At 34.9% G+C, this 25420-nt stretch overlaps 1 protein-coding gene across 1 annotated transcript in view; it reads left to right on the forward strand.

Annotated features, from left to right (window-relative positions):
- Positions 1 to 25420, forward strand: part of ADGRB3 (adhesion G protein-coupled receptor B3) — an 844067-nt gene that overhangs the window by 315168 nt on the left and 503479 nt on the right. Inside the window, exons 2-4 of the mRNA XM_065911328.1 lie at positions 3568 to 3678; positions 9623 to 9784; positions 16098 to 16262. Coding sequence (XP_065767400.1) covers positions 3568 to 3678; positions 9623 to 9784; positions 16098 to 16262 — 438 coding nt within the window. The remainder of the gene's footprint in view (positions 1 to 3567; positions 3679 to 9622; positions 9785 to 16097; positions 16263 to 25420) is intronic.

Here is a 25420-nt window from a genome sequence, read left to right on the forward strand (position 1 = left end):
TGAAAATCGACTACCAAGAGTCAGTTTTAGAGTGTATTTGTTTGTTAGTCATCTACTTATAAGTTCTGGGTGGAGGAATAAAAGTAATAAAACTATATTTAAAGCAACAAATTTTCAAAATCCTTCTTTCACATGACTTTGTATCTAACTTCCAGAGGCTACTGCTTTTTTTCAAAGTGCAGTGAGTTTGTATGAGAAAATGTGCCTAAACATGGAAGCCATATGAGTTTTATACATGAACACAGTTGTTTATCAACCACTTCATTGATAGCATCAACATAAAGATATAGGAAATAACCCTGTATTTTCATAAGCCATATACCATATGTATATACACAATATTATGCTATACATGATTTCATCTGATTCCATAACTTGCTTTTCATTGCTTTCACCAAAGCAGATCATCTTTTTATTTGGCTATGCTATTTTCTCGTGTAACTAATGTAGTATATGACCTTTGAATCATTTGAATATAAATCAACAATCACAAAGAACTTACTTGTTCAGAAAGTATAACATGCTAAAGGTTTACCTTAACTCACATTCACCAATTAAGATAATTATAGCAAAATAATAGCTTGTTATTTTTAAAGTTTAGATGATTTAATTGGCCTGTATTTTCATAAGAAGTCAAGAAGATAATATCATCTTGAAAGAGAACAATATTTTGAAGATATTCCATTGTGAAATATGGATGGAGCCATAACATTTGTTGTTAAACCTCACCATTGTTAATAACACTTAAACAAAGATGTTTATTTATTTCCAAGCACTCGGCACATAAACATTGGCAAGAAAAATTCATTTAATTAGATAAGAGTTTACATATGTCACTTACAAATTGGGATTATTTTAGGTCTGAAACAGTCAGTCTAGAACATTAAAAAAAAAATACCACCATAGTGTTGCTGTTCCATCTGAGAAAAAGAAATAAATTGCTAACATGTCATCTGTCTTATAAGGAATTTGGTTACATCAATACCTCTAATAGTTTTAATTTTTAAAGTAATTTTAGATAAGTTGTTTTGATGGCAATAATAAAAATTTCATTTAAACTTTTGGTTGTATAAAAATTATGTAATAAAGTACATATATGATGGAAGAATTTCTTAAATACTGTGACTCATTAAAAGGCATCAGCCCTAATATTTTATAAGATTGGTGATTAATAAGTAGAAGTGACTAGATTGAAGAATATAGAAATCTAATTTGTAATATAAATATATTTGGGAGACTTCAATCACATTCCAGATAATAATATGACATATTCACTGAAATAACTAATGCCTATTTAAAAAAAATAAGTAAATTCATTTTTAAACTTCAGAATTATTAAAAATTGAATGTGACACTTTTAAAATGATCTCAGCAGTGCCAGCCTATATCCTCAGACTCCTAAATTTCAGGATCATTGTCCCTGTACAGTAAACTGTTTTTCCTTAGAAAGCAAATTGCAGGCTATTATCATACTGCCACTGAGTTGAAGAATTGCCTTCTCTAAAGCAGGTAATAAAGTTACCTAGTAGTTAGGATGTTGTAGGCATGGGATAATTTCTTTTGCTGTCCTTCACCCTCCGGGTGCCCAAACTGCCTTAGTGTAGGTGTCAGAGCCTCCAGATTATTTCTATGAATCTGCACTCTGATTCAGGTGCCCTAAGTGATAGACATACACATACACAATTTAAATGACAAACTCAAGGGGACAGAAGGCAAAGCACACTGTTAATAAAAGTTGCTACTAAATTTCCTTTGCTCTTTCAGATCCAGAGAAATTTCAGTTACATATAATATTTTAAAATATTGGGTAGTGCATGAATCTAGATATAAATTTTCAAAGTAGTCACTTTCCAGAATCATTAAATGATATGTGATTAGATGCTGCTTATTAGCAGAATGATGCATGATTTAGGCAGAACATACCGCGCACATAAACAAGTGGACTGAAAGGTTGTTGGCAGCAATGGAAAACAGTGATGGATTTTACAAGATTAAACCAACTGACATTTTATGAAAATTTCAATTTCCTGCCTTGGATTCTATCTAAACTGACAAAAACACACATTTGAATTTCTCAAATTTCTCATGGGATGTTCTCTTGTGTAGAGTGTCTGGCAAGGATTTCTAATAAATCAATCTGTCAGGTGCCATACTTTTAATATTTACGAGGAAAGCTGCCAGGCTGGACAAAACACGTGCTAATGTTTTCTCCTTACACAAAAGATCAGAGCTGTGCATACAAAAATGCACTGCTTAATTGCACAAAGTGCACTGTAATATTTTAGCAGATTATTTAAAGATGGATGGGAAAAGCCAAAACAGTAAGCTGGTGAAATTACCCATTCCTAAATGTTGACATTATTAGCTCTAGCAATATAGCTGCACTATCATTAGAGCATATTTTACCCAATCATCTGTGTCATGTATAAAAGACCTGGTCTTAAAGGCCCAGCAATTTTCTTGTAACCCTGAGCACCACTGACCCCTGGCCCTCAGCAATGCCCTCCCAACCTGCACTCCGGTGAGCCAGAGCAAAACACGCCATTCATGAGGCTTTGTGTTTATTAAAATTGTTTTTAGTGGCTCAGTGGTAAAGAATCTGCCTGCCAATGCAGGAGACGCCAGTTCAATCCCTGGGTCAGGAAGATCCCACAGAGGCGGGGGCAAATAGCAACCCACTCCAGTATTCTTGCCTGGGAATATCCCATAGACAGAGGAGCCTGGAAGGCTGCAAAAATTATTTTACAGTAGCAGTGAAAAGTATGGAACTCTTACAGAGTTCTAAGCATATAGATTAAAAATATATGTTATGTGGAATCTTTTCTTTTGTTCAGCCTATTTTTTCTCTCCCCCATCTGTCTCTGAGTTATGCCCAGATTTGTCTTCCTTTCTTAGGAGGTATACATTGAAAGGCTTAAATGAAAAAAACATGGAGTCATTCTCTTTCTTAAACATAACTTTTAAAAGTGCTTAGAAAAAGAGATGAAGAATTATGTGGGGACAAGGCAGGAGAGGATGAAAATTATTTAAGCTACCATTTTCTATAAGCTTTGGAGGACACCAAGGTCAACTTCATCTTTGGGAAAATAGTTCATCAAGTGAATGTTTGCCTTAGGTGAGCTAGGCTACAGAATTACTCACTCCACAAGAAAGTGCTGAAAAAAACCTGTGGGGGTGATCACTCTTCAGCAAAGCAGCAACTGCTTTGCAGTCAGGATTCTCTCTCTGAAGAACAAGTTAGCACTGTGGTTGTATTTTTTCTGATGCATTGCTTCAAAACATGATCAGACAAGAATACACTGCTTCTGTTAATTAAGCTGACTTAAAACCCGATGTTTCATTTCACTGACTGTTATTATTGTCTCTTGAAATCTTGTTCTTGTTTATAGATTTTTTCTTTTTACTGGAGTTTAGAAATATTCCAAGCAGATGAGCCTAGAAAATTTAGAATCATGGGATGAATCAGTAACTTCTAGATCTGTGTAGGAACATATTGCATGAGACAGTGATGTGATTTGTGAGAAATGTCTACACACGAGCTTTCATATACCTTTATTCTGTCTTTAGAATTTGGAATGATGGGAGATCATACAATTAAAAGTCAGCGACCTCGATCTGTTCATGAAAAAAGGGTCCCTCAGGAACAAGCTGATGCTGCTAAATTTATGGCACAAACTGGTAATACGTTAGTTACATTTTTCTATTTATTGTTGTTAATTTAATGAAACCACTGCATGTTTTCATAATCTTTTGCTGCACATTTGTCAGTTTTTGGAGCTGATATTTTTTTTGAGCCATTTTTTTTTGTCACCAGTTAAAGTCCATAAATGAAGTAGCTGTGAATTGAAAGTGCACAAAAATGTGTAAGATTTATTTTGCTTTCAGTGTGAGACATTTAGGATTTACATATTATTACTTATGTTAATTAACTAATTAAAATGTATTAGTAAACTTTTACAGAAAGTCAACAAAGTTATTTCATCAACAATTGATTATTTTGACTTTTCAGAAATCAAAATTTGATAGATTTTAGATGATGAAATTTAATGTTTAATATGTTTAATATTTTTTCAAATGTCTTGCATCATCTAAATATTAATTGATTGTTAAAATGTATAGCAATTAGAAATTTTTTTAGAATTTAATATTTTTAACTTGAAGAGTTTTCTTATATGATCTAAATAATAAAAAGTTGATAGTCTTTATTCATAGCTGTAAAACACTCAAAATAATTTAATATCAATAAAAATAACTTTTTTGGTTTGTAACATTTTAATTTTAAATAAATTTAGAGTATTCTTAAATACATCACCCCCCAGTATAGCTACATTCCTCTTTTGACTCATCATAATAAGTGGGCTATAGTTCCACCTCTTTGCACTGCATGTAGAATGTTCTTACATGAAAATATGATTAAACTGTATTGTGACCATTTTCAGCCATCACTTTTATTTCAGGAAATTGCAAACTAACAGTTTTATCTATGTCTTCACAAAGTCTTATATGTCCCAATCTAGATGATGTGTTTGTTTTACCAGTATTACAGAAGTTTCAAGTACATGATCAACTTTTGACATGATATTCAGACAAATTTTGATGAAATTCTCTTGAAAAATGAGTATTTCCTTTATTTCATATATTCTTCAGATAATATTTATTCAGAAAACTAGATTTTTATCTACGGCTTAAAAATGCAGATATTCTTAATGAATTGTGCTCTTGGTAATGGGTTAGTAGTCGTAGACTTGAATATATTAGTGGCAAATCTGTCAATGAATTCTCAGAACAGGAAGAACATTTAGAATAAATTCTACAATTAAGGACATATTTTTAGCTTTTTAAAACTACATGTTACAGCCAAATCCAGAAATGAAGAAAGCTTGCTTATCTGGAATGCTTTTTGTGCAGCTTCTTGTTTAAGAAAAAGTTATTTATATTTTTACTGTTTGATTGTGCAAAAGCAAAAGTGCATGACCAGGTTTGGGCAGATTTTCAAATTTCTAAATGTATTTTTCTCCCTTACAGGGGTCAAAAATTCAGCTACTGATCAGAGATTAGGGAGTGTTTGACTAAATAAAGCCATAGAGCATGAGCTGACTACTCAGCCTTCTAGGATTAGAGGTGTCTTGACTTTTTGCAAAAGAAGTGGCAGACACTGGCTTACTAAAATTCCTAAAACTAGGGTCACTTATTAATAAAATGATGAACCATAGTTTTAATTTTCCGAGAATGTAACAGGAGATTTTATATAAACTCAATTTTTGGATTTGCCTGACACATACCAAGAAAATTCAGAGTTTTCAGCCAAAAGCCTTTCTGCAAAGTCAAATCACAAGTAACATTATATTTTCTTAGTGACTTATTGCTAATTTCTGTTTTAATTTACTCATTATTTTACAGGCATTGTTTTGTATCTAATATATAGTAACACATGGTTTGGTAAAAGAGATGAAATGCTTATTAAATAGACCCATGAAGAGCTTTAAAAAACTGTTTCTCCATGCTGTGAACAATAAGTTGGAAATGTCTATGAACTTCAGAATTACACTTCTGAAAATATTGAGGAAAGCTTGAATTGATAAATAGTATATATTTCTTATTTCATTTTAATCCAAAGATAGGATAGGCAATTATAAATACAGGTATAAGACTTATTTTAAATTTAAATTACTATAATACTGATAAAAGACTAGAAAACTGCATTATTTATTTTTAAAATTGCATAATTTGACACTCATAGTTGTAAAGCTAAAAGTAGAGGGTTTTTTTCCCCTTAAATATTTTTTGAATTATACTTTCTCTAGATGTTTAGGTAGTTGGAATAGATAGAGCTGAGTATCACACAATAAAATTTTATGAAAGTTAACTTTTATTTATAAAACATCTATTTTACCATATAAAATTTTCTATTTATAAAACACAATAAATGAGTGTTACCTATAAACAATGATAAGCATTTGCTAACATTAATTTAAAAACAAAGAATAATAAAATAGATGTAAAACTGAATAATAAAACACAATATATTTTTATATTAGTCCTGAGGGAAAACAAAGCAGCAGCTATCAGACCTTAAAATTTAAGAATTCCTTTCAAAATGAGTAACCTGGCCTCTTCAACCAGTATGATCAGTCAGCCCTTTCTATGAAATAATGTAAGTGGCAAATTTTTTAGAAGAGTAATATTTAGTAAGGTTGCATTACTTTATCAAAAGAACTTGATCATTTTAGTCAATTGGGTAATTGAGATAGGTTAGTTTGGGCATGCATGTACAATGTTCGAATGAAATGAAATGCTGTAATAAGGTATATAGATATCTAAATTAAATGTCAACAAAATGGCTTAAGCCATTTTAATTATAGTCACTGATGCTTTTTTAACATCATAGTTAAAAATGATCTTATAAAAATTTTTAGGAAATTAGTCTTTTATTCCAGTGGGGAAAATAGAATACACTAATATGTAGCATGTCATCTAAAACAGAAAAATTAAATAAATAAATAAATAAAACAGAAAAATAAAATTGTAAATATATTTCTGATTTCACAATTTTTACATACTAGCAACATTTTATATTAATATTTTGTTTATAGCTTAAAATGCACTCTCATACACTATCTCATTTAATTCTCACTAATAGGTTTTGAGGTAGATGTATTACTCATCTGACTGAGAGATTCAGAGAAATAAAATAACTTTCTCAAGGTCTCAGAGCTAATAAGCATTAGATTTCCATCAAGCACAGGTCTTCTGACTCTAATTGTAGTGCTTTTCTAGTTTTCTCTCATGCTTTGCATCAGAATAAAGAGCCTTAAAAGTTCCATAGATACTGAAGCCTTCTACGTGATGTGTAATATGCCGTCAGTTACAAGTTAAGGAGCCAAATTATAGTAGTTTGTGCTATCTCCAAAGACACATATATTAAAAAGAGTATACATTGTGTTACACTTTACTATTTTAATATCAGTGAACCTTTCACAAAATAATTTTGCTGGAAAGTATTTCTCACAAAGCCCCAAAGTTGTAGCCCCAAAGACTACAACAGCCTTCATGCCTTTCTGGGTTGAGGCCATGGCAGAATGGAAAATACAGCTACTGCATGGAAGTATCACTTGAAATTATAGAAGGAGATATAACAAGGTCATTTTCATAGGTTGACCAACATTTTAATGGCAAAGTTTGATTAGTAATTTGAAAGCCCATATATATGTTATTCATGTATTTATTTTGGTTTTGATTCAACAAAGGAACCGTCAGTTGGAGAGAGAGTGATTTAGCCAATTATGAAGAGTAATTCTCAGTCCTTCCACCCAGGCCCTACTGTCTAGCCTGCTCAGCAACGTGGTAGCTTCATACATACAGAAGCTTCATACATACAGAAGCAACCTGGATTTTAAAATATTTGTACAAAAATGCACTTAAAAGTAGTTTGTGATCCTGATTCATTGCACAGTTTAATTAAAACTTTTTCCCTGCCATCATAACAATGCAATGCTTTTGTGGAAAAATAGAACTAATTGTATTCATAACTTTTATCATTGACTTATAGAATTCACAATGTTCAAAGTTTTCTGGCTTTTAATTAATAATATTCAACCGTGATATTTCTGCTTCACTTAGTCTTATCATAAACACAGGTTCAACTATCACAAGAAAAAAATTGCATTATATTTTCCCCAAATTTAAGTTTAAATTTTCATTACTAAATACATATATATGCATGTATATATACATGTGTAGATATTTTTAACATATATATTATATTATTTGGTTATATTATTATTTTAACATATATATTATATTATTTGGTTTCTAAAATAATGATTTTCAACCTTGACAGAATATTCTTTAATGTAAATGCATAAACTATTAGTCATAGCTTGAAATATTCAAATGTCATTCAATAACATTTTATGGACTATATTATATAAATTGGTTGAGGCAAAAAATACTGGAATAATCAAGGGTGATGATTAGAGTATGACCAAGAGAAACATTGATCACAACACTGAAAAGATGTCCTACTTAACATAAAATGTCATCCTAGTTACCACTGTACCCTAATGATATAATCTATCTATAAACCCACTCTATTATTTATACCTCTGGGTGCATAACGCAGACCAATATAAGAGCAAATGTTTCTGAACAGTTCTACTCAAAGTGTGTTTGGTAGACCCCTCCTTGTCTGTGACCTAATTGTCCTGGGCCTTGAGATAAGAAGCTTACAACAGAATGTAACTTGAACTACTTTATCAAATACGTGTTTTATTTCAGCTGATTCTCTTTTTCTTGGAAAAGATAACTTCTCAGTGAAGAAATCAGAACATTGAGTTACATTCTGATCCAATCTCCTTCTGTCCTAGAGTCCCAGCATGTGAATCAGCTGCCTTGAGTCACTCTGCAAGTCATTTCTAAGTCATTTACTAACCTTTCCACAGAAGGTGGACAAACGGATTATCATATTCTATCCTTTGAATTCTATTCCCAAGGCAAATTCTAAACAAAACCTATAAAATATAAATTGCTCCTTGGTTTATATAATCAGTGATACAAAGCTTTCAGAAACACTTTGCCAAATGATGGAAGAGTACTTTTCAACAAAGTCTAAATTTAACTACTTACTATCTTCCAGTAGGTAGGCCTGACTTTGTATTTGGAGAATAGCAACTACAACTTTTCCAATCAGTTTTCAAAAATCTATCCTGAACACCATGACCAGAAGATAATTATCAATAGGAACTCATTGAGATTGTCTTAGAAAGTCTTGATTTTATGTCTCCTTGGAACGTGACTTTGGATAACAATAGAAGGGAGACATAGTTTCAAAGTGATGCCTACTCCGAGAAAATTAATGAATTCAGACATTCAATGACTTTTTAAAACCCTAGTCTTTAGTAAAAATTAGTTCCAGGTTAAATTAATAGAAATCATAGAGGAAATTTCCTTTATTTCAATTAAAATTCATTTTTCTACTATAGATCATGATGAGGAAAATTGTGAGCAGAATGTTTTTTTTTTTTTGAGCAGAATGTTTTAAAACAAATAATCACAAATGAATAGCTGTTATAGGATGAAAAACTAGGAATTGAACTAGGAATAAATTATAAATGTCAGTGTTCAACACAATAAAAACTAGATATGCCCAAACTCCCAGGGCTCTACCTAATTCAACATTAGAAAGGAGATTATGCAACAAAGAATTGGGGAAGGATGCATCAATATATTCCTGCTCACCAAAGCCAGAGTAAGTTTAGCCATGCATTTTGCTTTCTCTTCCAAGCAAGTGCAGAGCCTTAGACTAGTTTGAAAAGAATCACTCCAAGAATTATTCCTTCCTTGTTGAAAAACACTGACTGATCCGTTCATAGCATCCATGGCTCAGTGGGTTTGCGAAGCACAGCTTTGCTAACAAGGTTATAGCTAACGTGAACCTTGCATCAGTGTAATAGTACCTCTATTTACATTTCTTTTTCTCTGAAATGTTTTTGTATGGCTTTGATGTACTCTCATGTTTTTACATTGAAATTATTCTTGCATGTCATAATGTCACTTTGGTATGACGCTTACTAGGTGAATGTCCAAGGCCGTGTTTCATGTTTATCTGTTGTCTTGCTCGCAGGTGAATCTGGCGTGGAAGAGTGGTCCCAGTGGAGCGCGTGCTCAGTTACTTGTGGTCAGGGGTCGCAGGTGCGAACCAGAACTTGTGTATCACCCTACGGGACACACTGCAGCGGCCCATTAAGAGAATCAAGGGTTTGCAATAACACTGCCCTCTGTCCAGGTAGTGTTAGCAGCAACTACAACTGTGGATGTTATTGAACTGTGTCATGCTACGCATTTGGAACAATGTGTTATTTTCATATGAACTGGGTATAGACATTTTAATAAGAGTGAATAAGTGTAATTTGTTTTCAGCTGTGAAATTTTATTATGTATGTGCTTCTTTCTGCTTTCAGAGCAGTCAAGCAATTACATAAGTGACTACCTACCCACTTGAAACTATAAGCCTGATATTTCTGTTTCGCATGGTATTTAAGGTTCAAAGTCTTATTTTAAAAAGGTGAAAAAGTCTAAATGAATGTTGGATGAACAGTGAAATTTGCCAGCATCCTGGAATGTGATCAATAGTCACTGTTTAAGCAGTGGTTGATACAACCTTTAAGGCAGTCAGCTGTTTTCCTACCACTTATTTAACCCCATCAGGAAAAAAGGTGCCCCTGACCAAAGGACTTTCTCTCAGTTTATTTCATTTAAGTGACTGCCCTCATGAAAGCTATCCTCTGCTTTGTAAACTTAAAGTCACTAATGGAAAAAATGGTCTTCTTTGTTAAATAGAGCATAGCATAATGACTTAGCCACTTAGGATCTGATTTTTCCATGTTCCTTCGTTTTTTGTCAGGCAGTGCATACATGCATATTATAAGCATTTCTTTTTCTCAGGCCTCTGACTTTCATGTAAAATGAGTACCAGCAAGATTCTCTGAAGAAGTCCAAAGCACATAATCCTGTCAATCTCCAGGTTTATATTTATGCTCAGCCATCTGACGGTTGGGTGGTGCAAACTCATTGTCCCCTGCAGTTGACGATGGACTTGCATTCACAGCCCTTCTATACCCTCTGGAGTGAGACGGGCTCAAGGAAAGGGCCTGGCACTGTGCCGCCTTTCATCTGGTGAAGTGTGCTTATGCCTTCTGGCGAGTTCCACTTCCAGAGAAGCCTGATTCTGCAGTTGCTAAAAGCAAAAGAACAGAGTGGACGGCCCGGGGCAGGAATAGCCCCGATTTCCCAGAAGGGGCAAGGGCAACCCATTCAAAAACAAATTGGAGGAGGAGTTATTTAATGGGGACAGAGTTTTGATTTGCAGAATGAAAATTTTCTGGAGACTTGTTTCCCAACAATATGAATATACTAATACTGCTGAATTGTCTACTTAGAAAGGATCTGAAGATAAATTTTCCATTTGGTATAATTTTACTACAATAAAAGGAAAGACACACTGGTAAAAATAAAAAGGGAAGGAAGTGGTGAGCAGTCCTGGAGAAGGAATGCTTCAGTGAGCTGGGAGATCCCTTTGTCAGGGGATTGGGAGGCATATAGCAGTAGGATTAAAAGGTAAACAGTGGGACTTCCCTGGCGACCCAGTGGTTAAGACTCCGTACTTCCACTGTAGGGGGCAGTGGATTGGATCCCTGGTCACTGAACTAAAATCCCACATGTCCCATGATGCAGCCAAAAACAAAAAGTTAAAAATAAATAAACAGCAGAATAACAGGACAAGGAATAGATATATACATACACACACATATTTGAATCACTTTGCTGCACACCTAAAACACTGTAAATCAACTCTACTTCAATTAAAAAAAAATAAACAGGGCAGAAATCCCTGAGGAATGGAAGGTAGAATTAGCAGGAAAAGAGCAGTAATTCCACTAAAAAGAAAAGTCAATGAGCGTCAGAGAGAATCAGACTAGATGAGAAGGAGCATCAAATGAAAAATAAAAAGAAAGGAAAAAATGCTTAAGGAAGTTGTGGATGGGGAAGACCAAAAAAAGACAAAAACAGGGATCACCGAGCAAAGTGGACTCTAACACATTAGACAAGAGCAGGAAAGCAAATAGTAAGGAGATGGGCATTTTAGGAATTATAACATTTGTAAATTTTATAGGTAAAAGGACCTCACGAGGAAATGCTAGGGGATTTTCCGTTGAGTGTGGGTTAAGTGCACAGTGCACTGTCTGGACTAGTACTTAAATCTGGCCCCTACTTAGCAGTGTTTACGTTAAGGGCCTCTGAGCAGGAGCTCTGTACTGGACAAGGAGAGAACTGTCAACATAGAATTAGGTTGTACTTGACATATACACTTACCTTGTCAGCATCCTTTTGAAAAGTCAAGATCCTTTCAATGCACAGGAATAAAATCTAATGGCAAACAGATCCCTAAATGAAAGTGTGAGTGGCGCTGAGGAGTTCCCCACAGTTCTCCGTTCAGAGCTTACTTTCCAGACACTCAGCTTGTTGGCAAATGAAAACCTCCATCTTCCTGCCAGAAGATGCTGACTCACCCCTCCCTGGGCACGGAGACCATCTGTCGTGGGACCAGCATGCGCCTCGGGTCCAGAAAGCAATAATATTCTATGATGGTCAACTTTTTCCTCATTTTCTTAAACCTCCTACCATGATGCCTACTGAGGAAGTACATACTAATTATTGGTTCCTCTTCACCTCCACATACATAGAGGTTTGTCTTTCTAAAGAGTAAGGATGATAAGAAATCTGTATCTTTTAATCATCTAACCACTGTTATAGTTCTGATATTGAAGCAAAGATCTTGAGAAGAGTTTTGTTGATTTCTTTTTAATTTTCCAAACATGAAGAATAATTTAGCAGCTTTATTATTTTTTAAATGTGGAATAGTTATCCCACTACAGGAATTGTGATACGTTTCAGATGGTGATTGTGCTTGTTATGAAATATTTTGTGTTTAACATTTTGTTCACTTATTTGCCATGCTGGTAAATATGTATGTTTTTATACAGCAGACAATGAAAACAGTAAAAAAAAAAAAAAAAAAAAACGATGAACTTAAAATCTGAGATAGTACTTTGAAAGGTATAAATATTTTACTGAAATAATAGCTTATTCCCAAGAAGAAAGTTATCTCAGAAATAAATAACCTACTTGTCACACTGTGTATAAAGAAGTGTATTTGCCATTTAGTTAATGAAAATGACACAAGGAAAAATTGAATGTTAAATGTTACTTTTCACAAAATGTATGGAATGATAGAACTAGAGCTTATATTTATTTGTGCTATTAAAGGTTAATCAATAGTGTTATACGTTAGTTACCATTCACCCATATTATTCACATTTAAAGAGTTTTTTTAATTAAATGGCATAATAATGTGTTATTTCTAACATGAATCCTAAAATATCCAGCCTTTTACAAAATTTTTGCCTTGACATCATAGTTTCTTAGAAACTTTTATTGCTCAGAGAAGAAAATGCTAGAGATAAACAGAAAGTAAATTGAGAAAAGTAGAGAGCTACATGAGACTGTGTATTTACCGACCTGGTTTTGGCAACCCACTTCAGTTTCTTGCCTGGAAAATCCCATGGATGGAGGAGCCTGGTAGGCTACAGTCTGTGAGGTAGCAAAGAGTCAAACATGACCGACCAACTTTCTTTCTTTTTTTCTTTTTTCTGACTTACAGTTTTATTATCTCTTCCAGGGTTTCTGAAACCTTGGTACTATCAACATTTTGATGTGGATAAATCTTTATTGTGGGGAGCTGGCCTGAAGGTGTGGGGATGTCTGTCAGCATCCCCGACCTCTACCCTTCAGACCCAGGAGACTTCCTTCTTCCCCTGAGGCTGTGACAGCCAGATGTGTCTCTGATGTTCCCAGATGTTCCCTGGGGAGGCAATGTTGCCCCTGCTTGAGAACTACTAATCTACTCTATGTGTACTCCAGTATTTTAGAATAAATGTTTATTTAGGCTAAGGAATGGTTTTGAATTATTTTTTTAAGTCATAGTTTTCATATCCATTTATTTTCTTAAAAAAAAAAGAAAACTTTCACTTAGCAGAATTATCCTATACATCCCAATCTAAATTACAACATAATTTGTATACTTATTTCAAAATCTGGTAGTAATATAATTTGCATATTGTATATTCTTCATTTCATCTCTAGAGAGAATACAGATGAAATAGAAATATTACAGCTGGTGTCTAAAGAAGAAACTATAAAAACAGATTAATTTGATTTGTATCTAGGTGTATTGTTCAAATGAACTAGATCGTTTCCAAATTAACTAGATCACTTTTCATACTTTACTGAAAATAAAAGTTTATATAATGAATTCCCATTAAAATGAAAATATTTAACCTTTATCCTAAATATTATGAAGAGGATTTATAAAATTTACAAAAAAATTGTGCCCTAATTTCCTACTAACTCTATAGTATCATAAATAAAAATTATTGATAATTTTAGTTCTTTTCAAGTAAAAAACAAGTATTTTTGCTTTTTAAAAATGATGTGGAGGAGTCATGAAATTTTACCATGAAACAATAAAGACTTAAAAAGTAGGACGTAAGATTACTTTTCAGAGGATTCTAGCTTCATGACTTAACTAAGTCATCAAGATTAATTAACATTTCTGTAAGATTTTAGAGAAAAACCTGCCAGTTTAGCACCTTTTTCTTCTGAGATTGTTCACTGCTTTTGGAACAAGGTGATATGATAGAAGAGAAAATAAACAGAACCAAAAGTAAAAGTACTATATAGCCTATTAACATCTTATAGACAAAATAAGGGAGAAATGCTGTTTTTAAATGGAGATGCTTGGTAACTAAACATAAATGCAAAAATTGCATAAGATATACATTTTACATAACAAAATGTTTGTATATGTTACTTTAAAATATTTTTCTATAATCATATATTCCTATATGTAAATATAGGTATTTATATATTTTCCCTTAAACTTTAAATATAGACTTACTATTTATTCTTATACCAATGGATACAAATTATTTTTGGTGTTCCTAAACTTAAATGGGAAAAATGCAAGCATCTTAATTTCTCTGACTCTCTCTTTTTCTATACAGTACTTTTGAAATATATTTGCCAGCTTGTTTCACAGTATCTTAAAGAATATTTCATTGAATATTACCTAAATTTGGCTATTTTTTCCAATATTTGAACACATTTTCACAAGTTAGGGCAAATAAATGGTATAAATAGAACAGACTACCTCATAATTAAGGGTATTGTATCTGTGTTTTTAAAATAACAACCTGGTCAGCATATACATGCAGAAGATTCTAGATGTACTATATTTACTTTAACTCTTCTGTCACTTCTACTTGCCCTGACCAATGTTGAGGAGAAAATGAGCATCTTTTTTTTTTTGTCATATTTAATTATAAATTTCTACCCCCCACTCATGTCTGTAGGTGTTATATCATGCATTTGCTCATGGACTTTCAAGAGTAAAATAGAGTTTCAACATCAAGACATGAACTTTTGACCTGAAGCACACATTTTGCCTGGTTTGTTTTGATTTGTGTTATCCATGGAGTGGATATAATACATATATTACCCATGGAGTGCTACTGCATACTGCCGCAAATGTTAAAAACTCGGATGGAATCGGTGATTTGACTATTCAAGGAAGGGACCTACACTTTGAACCCTAATGGACTTTTGGCAAAGATATCAATATATATGTGAAGAGGTTGTTATGGAGGAACACAAATTCTGTTAGTATTTCCAATCAAGTTTGAATTCATCATAATGGCATATTTGAAGTACTGATGTATTGATAGTTATATGAAGCATATCTTAATTAAATCATTTGTTTTTTCAAGAAGTTTTACTTAGTATGATAATTACCAGTGTCATTTAGTTATTGGAGGAGGAAAGGTATCTTCTGGCTTCCTGGAAATAACTCTTCATATTTGCCCCTCATTTTAAACCTAGGGAAAGAGGGGACTCTTAGGCAAATAGAGTTTTTGAAATTTACCTTTTATTCAAAAAACAGTGACTTTAAACACCCACAGATTTTAAATGGCAAAAATACATTTTCTAAAATGTGAGGTTAAAAATTGCTTAAAATATGTACCTTCAATTCTCTGACACCATAAAATTTATTAATCAAAGTTATTAGTCCTGAAACTTTCTAAATGTTGAAAAAATTAAGCTCACCCTCTCTATTTAAATTCAGTTTTAACTCCAAAAGGTTACTTTAAGAAATTTAGTTAGTTTTACATAGATGTGAAGTAACTCATGACTGTTTTGCCATGAGGGAGAGGGGTACATTTCCATTTAAAAAAAATAAATAAATAAACTTTATGGCATAAGTAATTGTTCAAATACAAAGATACATGCAAGTTTATATTAATGTCTTTTGAGTTAACTTACATTTTGTGGCAAATAGGAGTAATTCAATTGAGTTTTTAAAATACCTTCATACTTGTCTATTTGATGAGTTTTTTTTTCTTCTTCTTAATTATGTATAGAAAAAGTGATCTTTGACTTCGCGTCTCGGTTCCTGTTCTTGAAGCTTCTTTGCTTTATTGCAGTTCATGGAGTCTGGGAGGAGTGGTCTCCATGGAGTCTGTGCTCATTCACCTGTGGTCGAGGCCAGAGAACCAGAACGCGCTCCTGCACCCCGCCCCAGTATGGGGGGAGGCCGTGCGAAGGGCCGGAGACGCATCATAAGCCTTGTAACATCGCCCTCTGCCCAGGTGAGCCTATCCTGCATTTGGTGAACTTTGTGTTTCTGATCTTTGTCTGTGGTCCCCAGTATACCTAAGAGGTTTTTAAGAGTACAACCTTCATTTAGCCACATTGGAAAATGAGCCTTTTCCTTATTGATTCTTGCTTCAATAAAATCAGCTACCTTCCTTGAGTCTATTGTATGCAGTTGTGTATATTAATATCTCATTAACTATGAAGTATTAATACTGTGTACCAGGGGATACTCACCTTTATTGGATTTCTATAAATATGTGTACTAATGATTCCCACTAAAACTTTTACCCTATACATGGATTTGTCTCCTGGAAAAATTGTAAGACATCCCAAAGACTTGAATGGACTATTGCTTCCATACTGTAACTAGAGACTCTGGTGTAGAGATGGTCCTTCCATATGAGGATGATAGACATTTGCTAGAAAATCAGACTTTCTGCATTCACTGCTAGATATGCAAAATGGTTAGATCGTAAGTGATGTATAATCTTGATGTGGTTATGAGGACTATAAAATCTGTTCTTCAAGTGTATTTAATTTTGTTTCCTTTCCTTTAAAATGTTTCAATTCTGTTTTACCTTTTGATAATTTCCCCCATTGCTCCAGAGGAAAGTCTTTCTAACGCTGTTATTTAGGATGCTGAAACACTCACACATAAAACAGATATCTAAAAAATGAAAAAGACTGATCTCTAGCTTGAAGGGGTTTGCAATTTATGGCAGAAAATGAACACAAACAATGATAGAATCTCCCAGGAAAGCAAAGACACTTCTTAGAGGAAAAGACAGATATGCATGGCAAATGGCAGTCTAACAAAAACGCACAGACCAGCATTAGTAAGCAGCATCTTCTATTTGGGAGAGTGTCTCACTGGCCCATGCAGTCACATATTCTCCATGCAATCAACAGCTGGGATCCCAGTAGTGAACTTCAGACATACTACTTAACTCACATTGAGTCCCATTTGCCCTCTAAATTCCCCAAGTTAATATCTTATCTTATAATTCAATGTTTTAAAGTTCTTCTGGAAATTTTAAGAATCTAAAACATCCGAAGACTATGAAAAACACTCAAAATGCAGAGAAGAAACAGTCATCTAACAAGCTTAACTGTTCCCTTTTAATTCAGACAAAGATTAAGTTTCCTACTACTTTTAGAATTTTATGAATTCTATGAATTGTGAATATAACTATACAATTCAGTGTTCAGGTATTATAAATACTAAGGTGTCAAAAATCATGATTCCTTATTTTCAAATCATTACCAGAAAATCTATTAAGTTATTATTTCTATCTCTATGTAAACATACAGATAGGCACACCAGACATATGCGTGTATATTTATGCTCTGCCTTTTTCCCAAAGATTTAATTTATGCAAATTTTAGAATAATTTTTTTAATTGAGCTGTAATATTTATAGGTAGTCAGAGTTCACTCATTTTTCTATGGAATGTGAAAAAATAGACAACACTGGGAAGTAAAGAATAATAGCTAACTATGGAATCTCTTTTGATATATTGGTTTTTAATTAATTCTTTACTTCAGTTGGTCCCCATAAGTACAAAGATAAAATGGCACTGATCAATAAAATGTTGTCAGCCAGGTTTTTCATAGTCCATTTTCCATAAATTCATCTAGACATAAAAAGCTTGGATATGAGTATATAGAGATGCTAAGTTGTTAGAATTCAGATAAGAAAACTCATTTTTCTAAGCTGATACAGTTATGACTTAGAGGTGTTCAGTCATAATTCCACAAATGGTAGTTTAGCCCCACTGGCTCCTCTGCAAGCACGTACACTAAATATCACTCATGTAGTAACCATGTGTGTTTTCAAGCTAGTAGTGTTTTACTGTATTATACTATCACTGAAATCACTCTAACACCATTAGTTGGATATCTTAGATATAAGAAGAATTAGAACTAATTATCTTAAGGCTAATTTCAGGGATCTTCACTGAATATAAAGCATTATTAACTATCAGTTAGATGTAAGACGCTACTGAGAGTAATGTAGATTCCCTGATCTCTAGAAATTTGCAATGTCTTCTGAAGATTTAGAAACATGCATGTGAAAAATGAAACTGAAAGTCGCTCAGTCGTATCTGACTCTTTGCCACCCCATGGACTATACAGTCCATGGAATTCTCCAGGCCAGAATACTGGAGTGGTAGCCTTTCCCTTCTCCAGGGTATCTTCCCAACCCAGGGATTGAACCGAGGTCTCCTGCATTATAGGTGGATTATTTACCAGCTGAGCCTCAGGGAAGGCCTATGCATCTGAAAAATAGAATGCAATTCTGAAAAACACAAATAAATGCTCTAGTCTCAATAAAAGGTAGTAATTTGAATATTAAGTGACTTCAATCTCCAATTTTTATAGTCATCCTACCTTAGATTCCTAACATATCCTCTTAAAGAAAAAAACTATGATAGGAAATGTGTCAGTGATGAAGGAAATGAACCAAACCTCATTTGGTTCTCCTTGGTTAGGCTGACATGGACCATGGAGCAGAAGAAAGCAGGGGAAACATTCAAAACAAAAAATTGGGTCTCTGCTTACCACTTCTGCAAGATTTGATCATGCAAGTTCTGATCATGGGCAGTGATGTTTTAGTGTAGGGTCATATGAGAACAGCCTCCCAGCTTTTAAGAAGCACATATTGCTCTGTATATTGCTGGCCCACCGCCCCCAACCAACACCGGTCACTGTTTAGACATAGTACACAAATCAGTGACCAATGGCTCAAACTAGGAAATACCAGACTTAACTTTTCCTTCCTTCCTTCTCTCCTTGTATGGCAAGGATGTAAGTGATTTACCTTTGCTCAAAAAGAATGGGAGAAAGTTGGACATTGACTAAGCAAAGTATCAGATAAGAATAGGATGTCATGTATTATCAGTAGGGAATCAAGATTGCTGGGAGAAATATCAATAACCTCAGATATGCAGATGACACCACCCTTATGACAGAAAGAGAAGAACTAACGAGCCTCTTCATGAAAGTGAAAGAGAGTGAAAAAGTTGGCTTAAAGCTCAACATTCAGAAAACTAAGATCATGGCATCTGGTCCTATCACTTCATGGCAAATAGATGGGGAAACAGTGGCTAACTTTATTTTTTTTGCTCCAAAATCACTGTAGATGGTGACTGCAGCCATGAAATTAAAAAATGCTTGATCCTTGGAAGAAAAGCTATGACCAACCTAGACAGCATATTAAAAAGCAAAGACATTACTTTGCCAACAAATGTCCATCTAGTCAAAGCTATGGTTTTTCCAGTAGTCATGTATGGATGTGAGAGGTGAAGTATAAAGAAAGCTGAGTGCTGAATAATTGATGCTTTTGAACTGTGGTGTTGGAGAAGACTCTTCAGAATCTGTTGGACTACAAGGAGATTCAACCAGACCATCCTAAAGGAAATAAATCTTGAATATTCATTGGAAGGACTGATGCTGAAGCTGAAACTCCTATACTTTGGCCACCTGATGCGAAGAAGTGACTCATTGGAAAAGACCCTGATGCTGGGAAAGATTGAAAGTCGGAGGAGAAGGGGACGACAGAGGATGATGTGGTTGGATGGCATCACTGACCCTAGGGACATGAGTTTGAGTAAGCTCTGGGAGTTGGTGATGGAGAAGGAAGCCTGGCGTACTGCAGTCCATGGGGTCACAAAGAGTCAGACACAACTGAGCGACTGAACTGAATTGATCAGAATTTGCATATTAAAACACGTTTCATTATTTAGTGTGAACAACACTCATCTTTCCTACATAACATCCACTTCATTATGGGGATGATATGTGTTTCTTCCTGGTGGAGAACACAGTAACCCACTGCAGTATTCTTGCCTGAAGAAGATGGATAGAGGAACCTGGTGGGCTACCATCCATAGAGTTGCAGAGTCAGACAAAACGGAAGCGACTTAGCATAGCACATGTGTTTCTTAGGGGCTTCCTAGGTGTGCTAGTGGTAAAGAACCCACCTGCCAGTGCAGGAGACCTAAGAAACATAGGTTCGATCCCTGGAATAGGAAGATCTCCTGGATGAGGGCATGGCAGCCCACTCCAGTATTATTGCCTGGATAATCCCCATAGACTGGGGAGTCTCTTTTCTCATCTTTAGTACCAATCAAGTGTGATACTATGGAAGGATGTATGTATGTATTTGTGTGTTCAGTGGTCTTTGTGATCTGTTTCTCTTATCTCACCTTACCCAGAAAAAACCTGTGTTTTCTGTTTTCTCTGAATTTTCATTGCAGTCACTAATTGAGCATCAAGTTCCTAATGATATTAATTGATATATTTGACAACAAAGACATGCTCTTGTATTTCCACTTTAATTTTGTATCTGGTGGTATCCAATGAATGACTATTAAATGGATTCTTTCCAACTATACATATCCAAATTTCTAATGCTCATCCAGATGTTTTGTAGGACATTTCTGTTCTTATTTAATAATACATTAATGTGTTGTAGTGGAAAGATCTTTGGCTTTTGCAAACGAAAACATATTTGAATTTAGATACCACATTTTCACATCTGTGTTGCTCCTCTGGTATTAGTTTCTTCAGCAGCACATTGAGGACAGAATAGTAACACCATCTTCATGAGAAGGCCATATGAGACACTCTGAGGGAGAGAACTTGGTAGTTAGCCAGCTAGCAAATGCTATTAATAAATATTAGTATTATTACCACATCAGTGCACTCCAGTGAAAGTCCATCAGGATGACACTTGTGGTTGAACAAGTTGCATTTGTCACTCTCCATAGTGAGGGGAAATTAACATATGGAACTGCAAGGCATCTTAGTAAAAGGGTGGTGTTGTTGTTTAGTCATTGTGCCCAACTTTTTTGTGATCCCATAGACTGTAGACCACCAGGCTCCTCTGTCCATGGGATTTCCCAGGCAAGAGTACTGGAGTGGGTTACCATTTCATTCTCCAGGGGATCTTCCTGACCCAGGGATCAAACCCGAGTCTCTTGCATTGTCAGAGAGATTCTTTACTACTGAGCTACCAGGGAAGCCCAAGAGGGTGTTCAGTTCAGTTCAGTCACTCAGTCGTGTCCGACTCTTTGCGACCCTATGAACCGCAGCATGCCAGGCCTCCCTGTCCATCACCAACTCTCGGAATTTACTCAAACTCATGCCCATCGAGTCGGTGATGCCATCTAGCCATCTCATCCTCTGTCGTCCCCTTCTCCTCCTGCCCCCAATCCCTCCCAGAATCAGGGTCTTTTCCAATGAGTCAACTCTTCACATGAGGTGGCCAAAGTATTGGAGTTTCAGCTTCAGCATCAGTCCTTCCAATGAACACCCAGGACTGATCTCCTTTAGGATGGACTGGTTGGATCTCCTTGCAGTCCAAGGGGCTCTCAAGAGTCTTCTCCAACACCACAGTTCAAAAGCATCAATTCTTTGGCGCTCAACTTTCTTCACAGTCCAACTCTCATATCCATACATGAACACTGGAAAAACCATAGCCTTGACTAGATGGACCTTTGTTGGCAAAGCAATGTCTCTGCTTTTTAATATGCTATCTAGTTTGTGAAATCACCCAGCACAAGCCCAAACCATTGATAAGTCTTTCCTAATACCCTGGTTCCAAATAGGAGAAGGAGTACGTCAAGGCTGTATATTGTCTCCCTGCTTCCTTCCAAGGAGTAAACATCTTTTAATTTCATGGCTGCAATCACCATCTGCAGTGATTTTGGAGACCCCCAAAATAAAGTCTGACACTGTTTCCACTGTTTCCCCATCTATTCTCCATGAAGTGATGGGACCAGATGCCATGATCTTAGTTTTCTGAATGTTGAGCTTTAAGCCAACTTTTTCACTCTCCACTTTCACTTTCATCAAGAGGCTTTTTAGTTCCTCCTCACTTTCTGCCATAAGGGTGGTGTCATCTGCATATCTGAGGTTATTGATATTTCTCCCGGCAATCTTGATTCTAGCTTGTGCTTCTTCCAGCCCAGCATTTCTCATGATGTACACTGCATAGAAGTTAAATAAGCAGGGTGACGATATACAGCCTTGACATACTCCTTTTCCTATTTGGAACCAGGGTATTAGGAAAGACTTTTCAATGATTTGGGCTTGTTCTGGGTGATTTCACAGAAAGTTTATTAAAGTAGGACTTTCCTTCACATTTGATGGTGTCAGGGTGAGGTGGGCAACTCTAGAATTTAGTATCTTAGTAAATATCTAGGATAAGTGAAGACCAGCTATAGTTGGTGTGTTACTCCTCTTAGCTGAGAGAGGAGAATACAACATTGTGTGTTCCACTAGGACCTGTCTTTGTCCATGAGGTGGCTTTGGTTTACCTCGTTTTGATCACGGTCTCAAAGTGACCTTGTCCGGTGTTCATGTGCTCTGTGATGGTTTTAAGTCCAACAAGAGATAACACAGCCTCACTATGACATCAAGGAGGCTGCCAATAGCACTGAAGTTTGGCCAGGTTTGTCAGGCCCCTGCCTGGGTGTCCCCTAGATGGTGACCCCTCCTCCATGGTGACTTGATCACTTTAGATGTTTCTGTTTTTAGTGATTTTGATTAACATTCAGCTGGAGAAGATTGACAGACTTATGAAATGCTTGCATTTCCTAGGTAGGCCCTCCCTTAACATTATATAGATGTGTATCTGCAAAATAAAATCTACCTTATCTTTTCCAAAATTAAATTATTTGGGGAAAATAAATGTTTCAGTGTTTACTTCAAAGTCTCAAGTTTCATCATAATTTCCTTCATAGTATTTGGCTTTATATTAATAGTAATAATTATTTCACTTTGTCCAAAGTTGAAGACTGGAGGAACAAGTGATTCAAGTTTGGCCCTACTTGTTTCAGTTTTGACAATTCTCTTTCTGATATATATTTATGAAGTAGAGGACAAATAATATCAGAGATAGGCAGGGATAGATAATATGTGAGTGACAGATGGGAGACTGAAATAAGGAGTTATTTACAAGTTTTCATTTATATGTAAGAACTATGAATGAATGAATGTAATTATATGGTTCAGTGGTCTGGAATTCACAAGATATGGATGAAGGTTTCATCCCAATCCTTAATTGTAAATATTTACTTAGGCAACTTCTTCCTCTTTTCTATTCCCCACTCTCATTTGTAAAATAGAGCCAGTATGCATTACCCTTCATATCTTAGGAATGTTCAATGATTAAAGTTAGGTTAAAGAATCTCAAAAAGTATAAAATAACATAAAGGTGAGGATATTTATCATTATTAAGATAAGAATGTTACTTGAAAAGCAAGGGATTTGGTGAAATAAACTCAGGATATTGTGATAGTTTTTGAGCTTTGCTTCTTATGGACAGGCTTAACCAGATACTCAAAAGAGATTCTTTGGGCAGGATTTTTCTAAGGAGAAGTAGGTGAGTACGTGTCAGTCTGTGGGACTGAGCAGTCCTGCATTTGAGAAATCCATTCCTTAGGATCCAGACCTTTCTAGAGAGATCTGATTTGGTTGTACTTTTCAGACACATTTGCAAACTCTTATAAACTCCAAGAAGAAGGAAAGACCCACCCGATGGTAGGTCCTGAGGAATAGAGCTGGACCCAAATGTCTGTTACCGTGAGCACGAGGCTTCAGTCTCCTGTGGCGCTAGTATTTTGATTCTTCAGCATCTGTCAGAGGGTGACCTCCCACAGTCCCTCTGCAGGGAGCTTCTGGGGAGACAGTGAGTGGAAAGACCTGACTCAGAGGTCCCTGATCTCCCAGCGTGAGGATGTTATAATTTACAACACAAATGATACCTCATTAACCCAGTCTTTAATTAATTTTTATTTTATAATCTTAACCTTCTGGTCTATTATGTGGTGATTGTATTCATTTTGTGTCATTTCAGATTTTAAGCACTATTCTGGTGATCTTTTGGTGCTTAGCATATGAAATTTTTAAAAAAAATAGTTGTGTCTGTCTTACTTCTGGATTGCTTTCTTTTACTATTTAATATTTTTCTCATTTAAACTTCATTTTAACTTACTTTTTTTAGTCCATAGTCTTACCGTGATAACTTGCTTCTATCCTTAATTCTAATTTTTTAAAAAGGTATTTCATTTTGATGTATCCTCTCTTGTCATTTATATAATAATGGCAGATAGGAAACATAAATTTAGGCTCTTCAACATATGGTTCTTCCATATTTTGGTCTTGTATTCCAAAGGAGTCTTTCCCATTTCCTGGGTAACTCTCAATTCAGTAAAAATCAAGGCTCTCCAACTTTGCCATTCCTAAGTCAGATAGCCTAAAAGCCAGTTTTTCTCCCCCAACTCTTCCCTTTCGGTAACTTAATCAGCCGGCAATAGTCAACCCAGAACAGCTGTTGAAATGATGGTTTTAATGTTCAAAATGCTCATGACTTTAGCTTGTATTTATTGTTATCCAGCCAATTCTAGAGTGTCACTAGTTATTCTCAAGATGAGAAAATAGACTGAAGCATAGTATTTTAATTAAAATGTATCATAGTCACCAGGAACTATAATCAATATCCTTGAATAAATAATAATGGAAAAGAATATAATAAAGGATGCTTATCTGTGTATAACTGAATCACTTTGCTGTAAGAAGAAATTAACACAACATTTAAATCAATTATGCTTCAATAAAAATTTTAAAGTTATAAAGTAAAATAAAATATATCATAGGAACTGACTTGTCCCCTGCATATCAGAGGCAGATTTTTCTTCCAAGTGAACACAACTGCAGAAAGAAGCTTATATAACAAAGTAAAACCCAGGAATCTAACCATCTAGACATGGTAATTTTAATTTTTCTGCGTCCAGAAAATGTCATCATGTGTCACATTCCTGAAAAAAATCTTTGTATCTGCACAGTGGCGCTGTTTTATAAGGAAGTACTTATGTGAAGGTAGGACTGACTGATCTTAGCATCTTTCCAGCTTTAAAATATGGCCTCCCATTCTCTATTCTTAGACACCTTTGTGCGATGGTTCATAAGTAATAGGCATTTGAAATTTTTAAATTGAAAAATGACACTGGAAAAGTTCAACTGCAAATGCTGATGATAGAAATGAAGAGAAAGTGAAAAGCCCAAGAAAATGGTGATTCTTCACAGAAGAAATTATGCCTTGGAATGTGATGTCAAATGGTGTTCCATGAAAGAAAAAAATATG

The sequence above is a fragment of the Muntiacus reevesi genome, chromosome 19, assembly GCF_963930625.1.
Source record: "Muntiacus reevesi chromosome 19, mMunRee1.1, whole genome shotgun sequence".
NCBI lineage: Eukaryota > Metazoa > Chordata > Mammalia > Artiodactyla > Cervidae > Muntiacus > Muntiacus reevesi.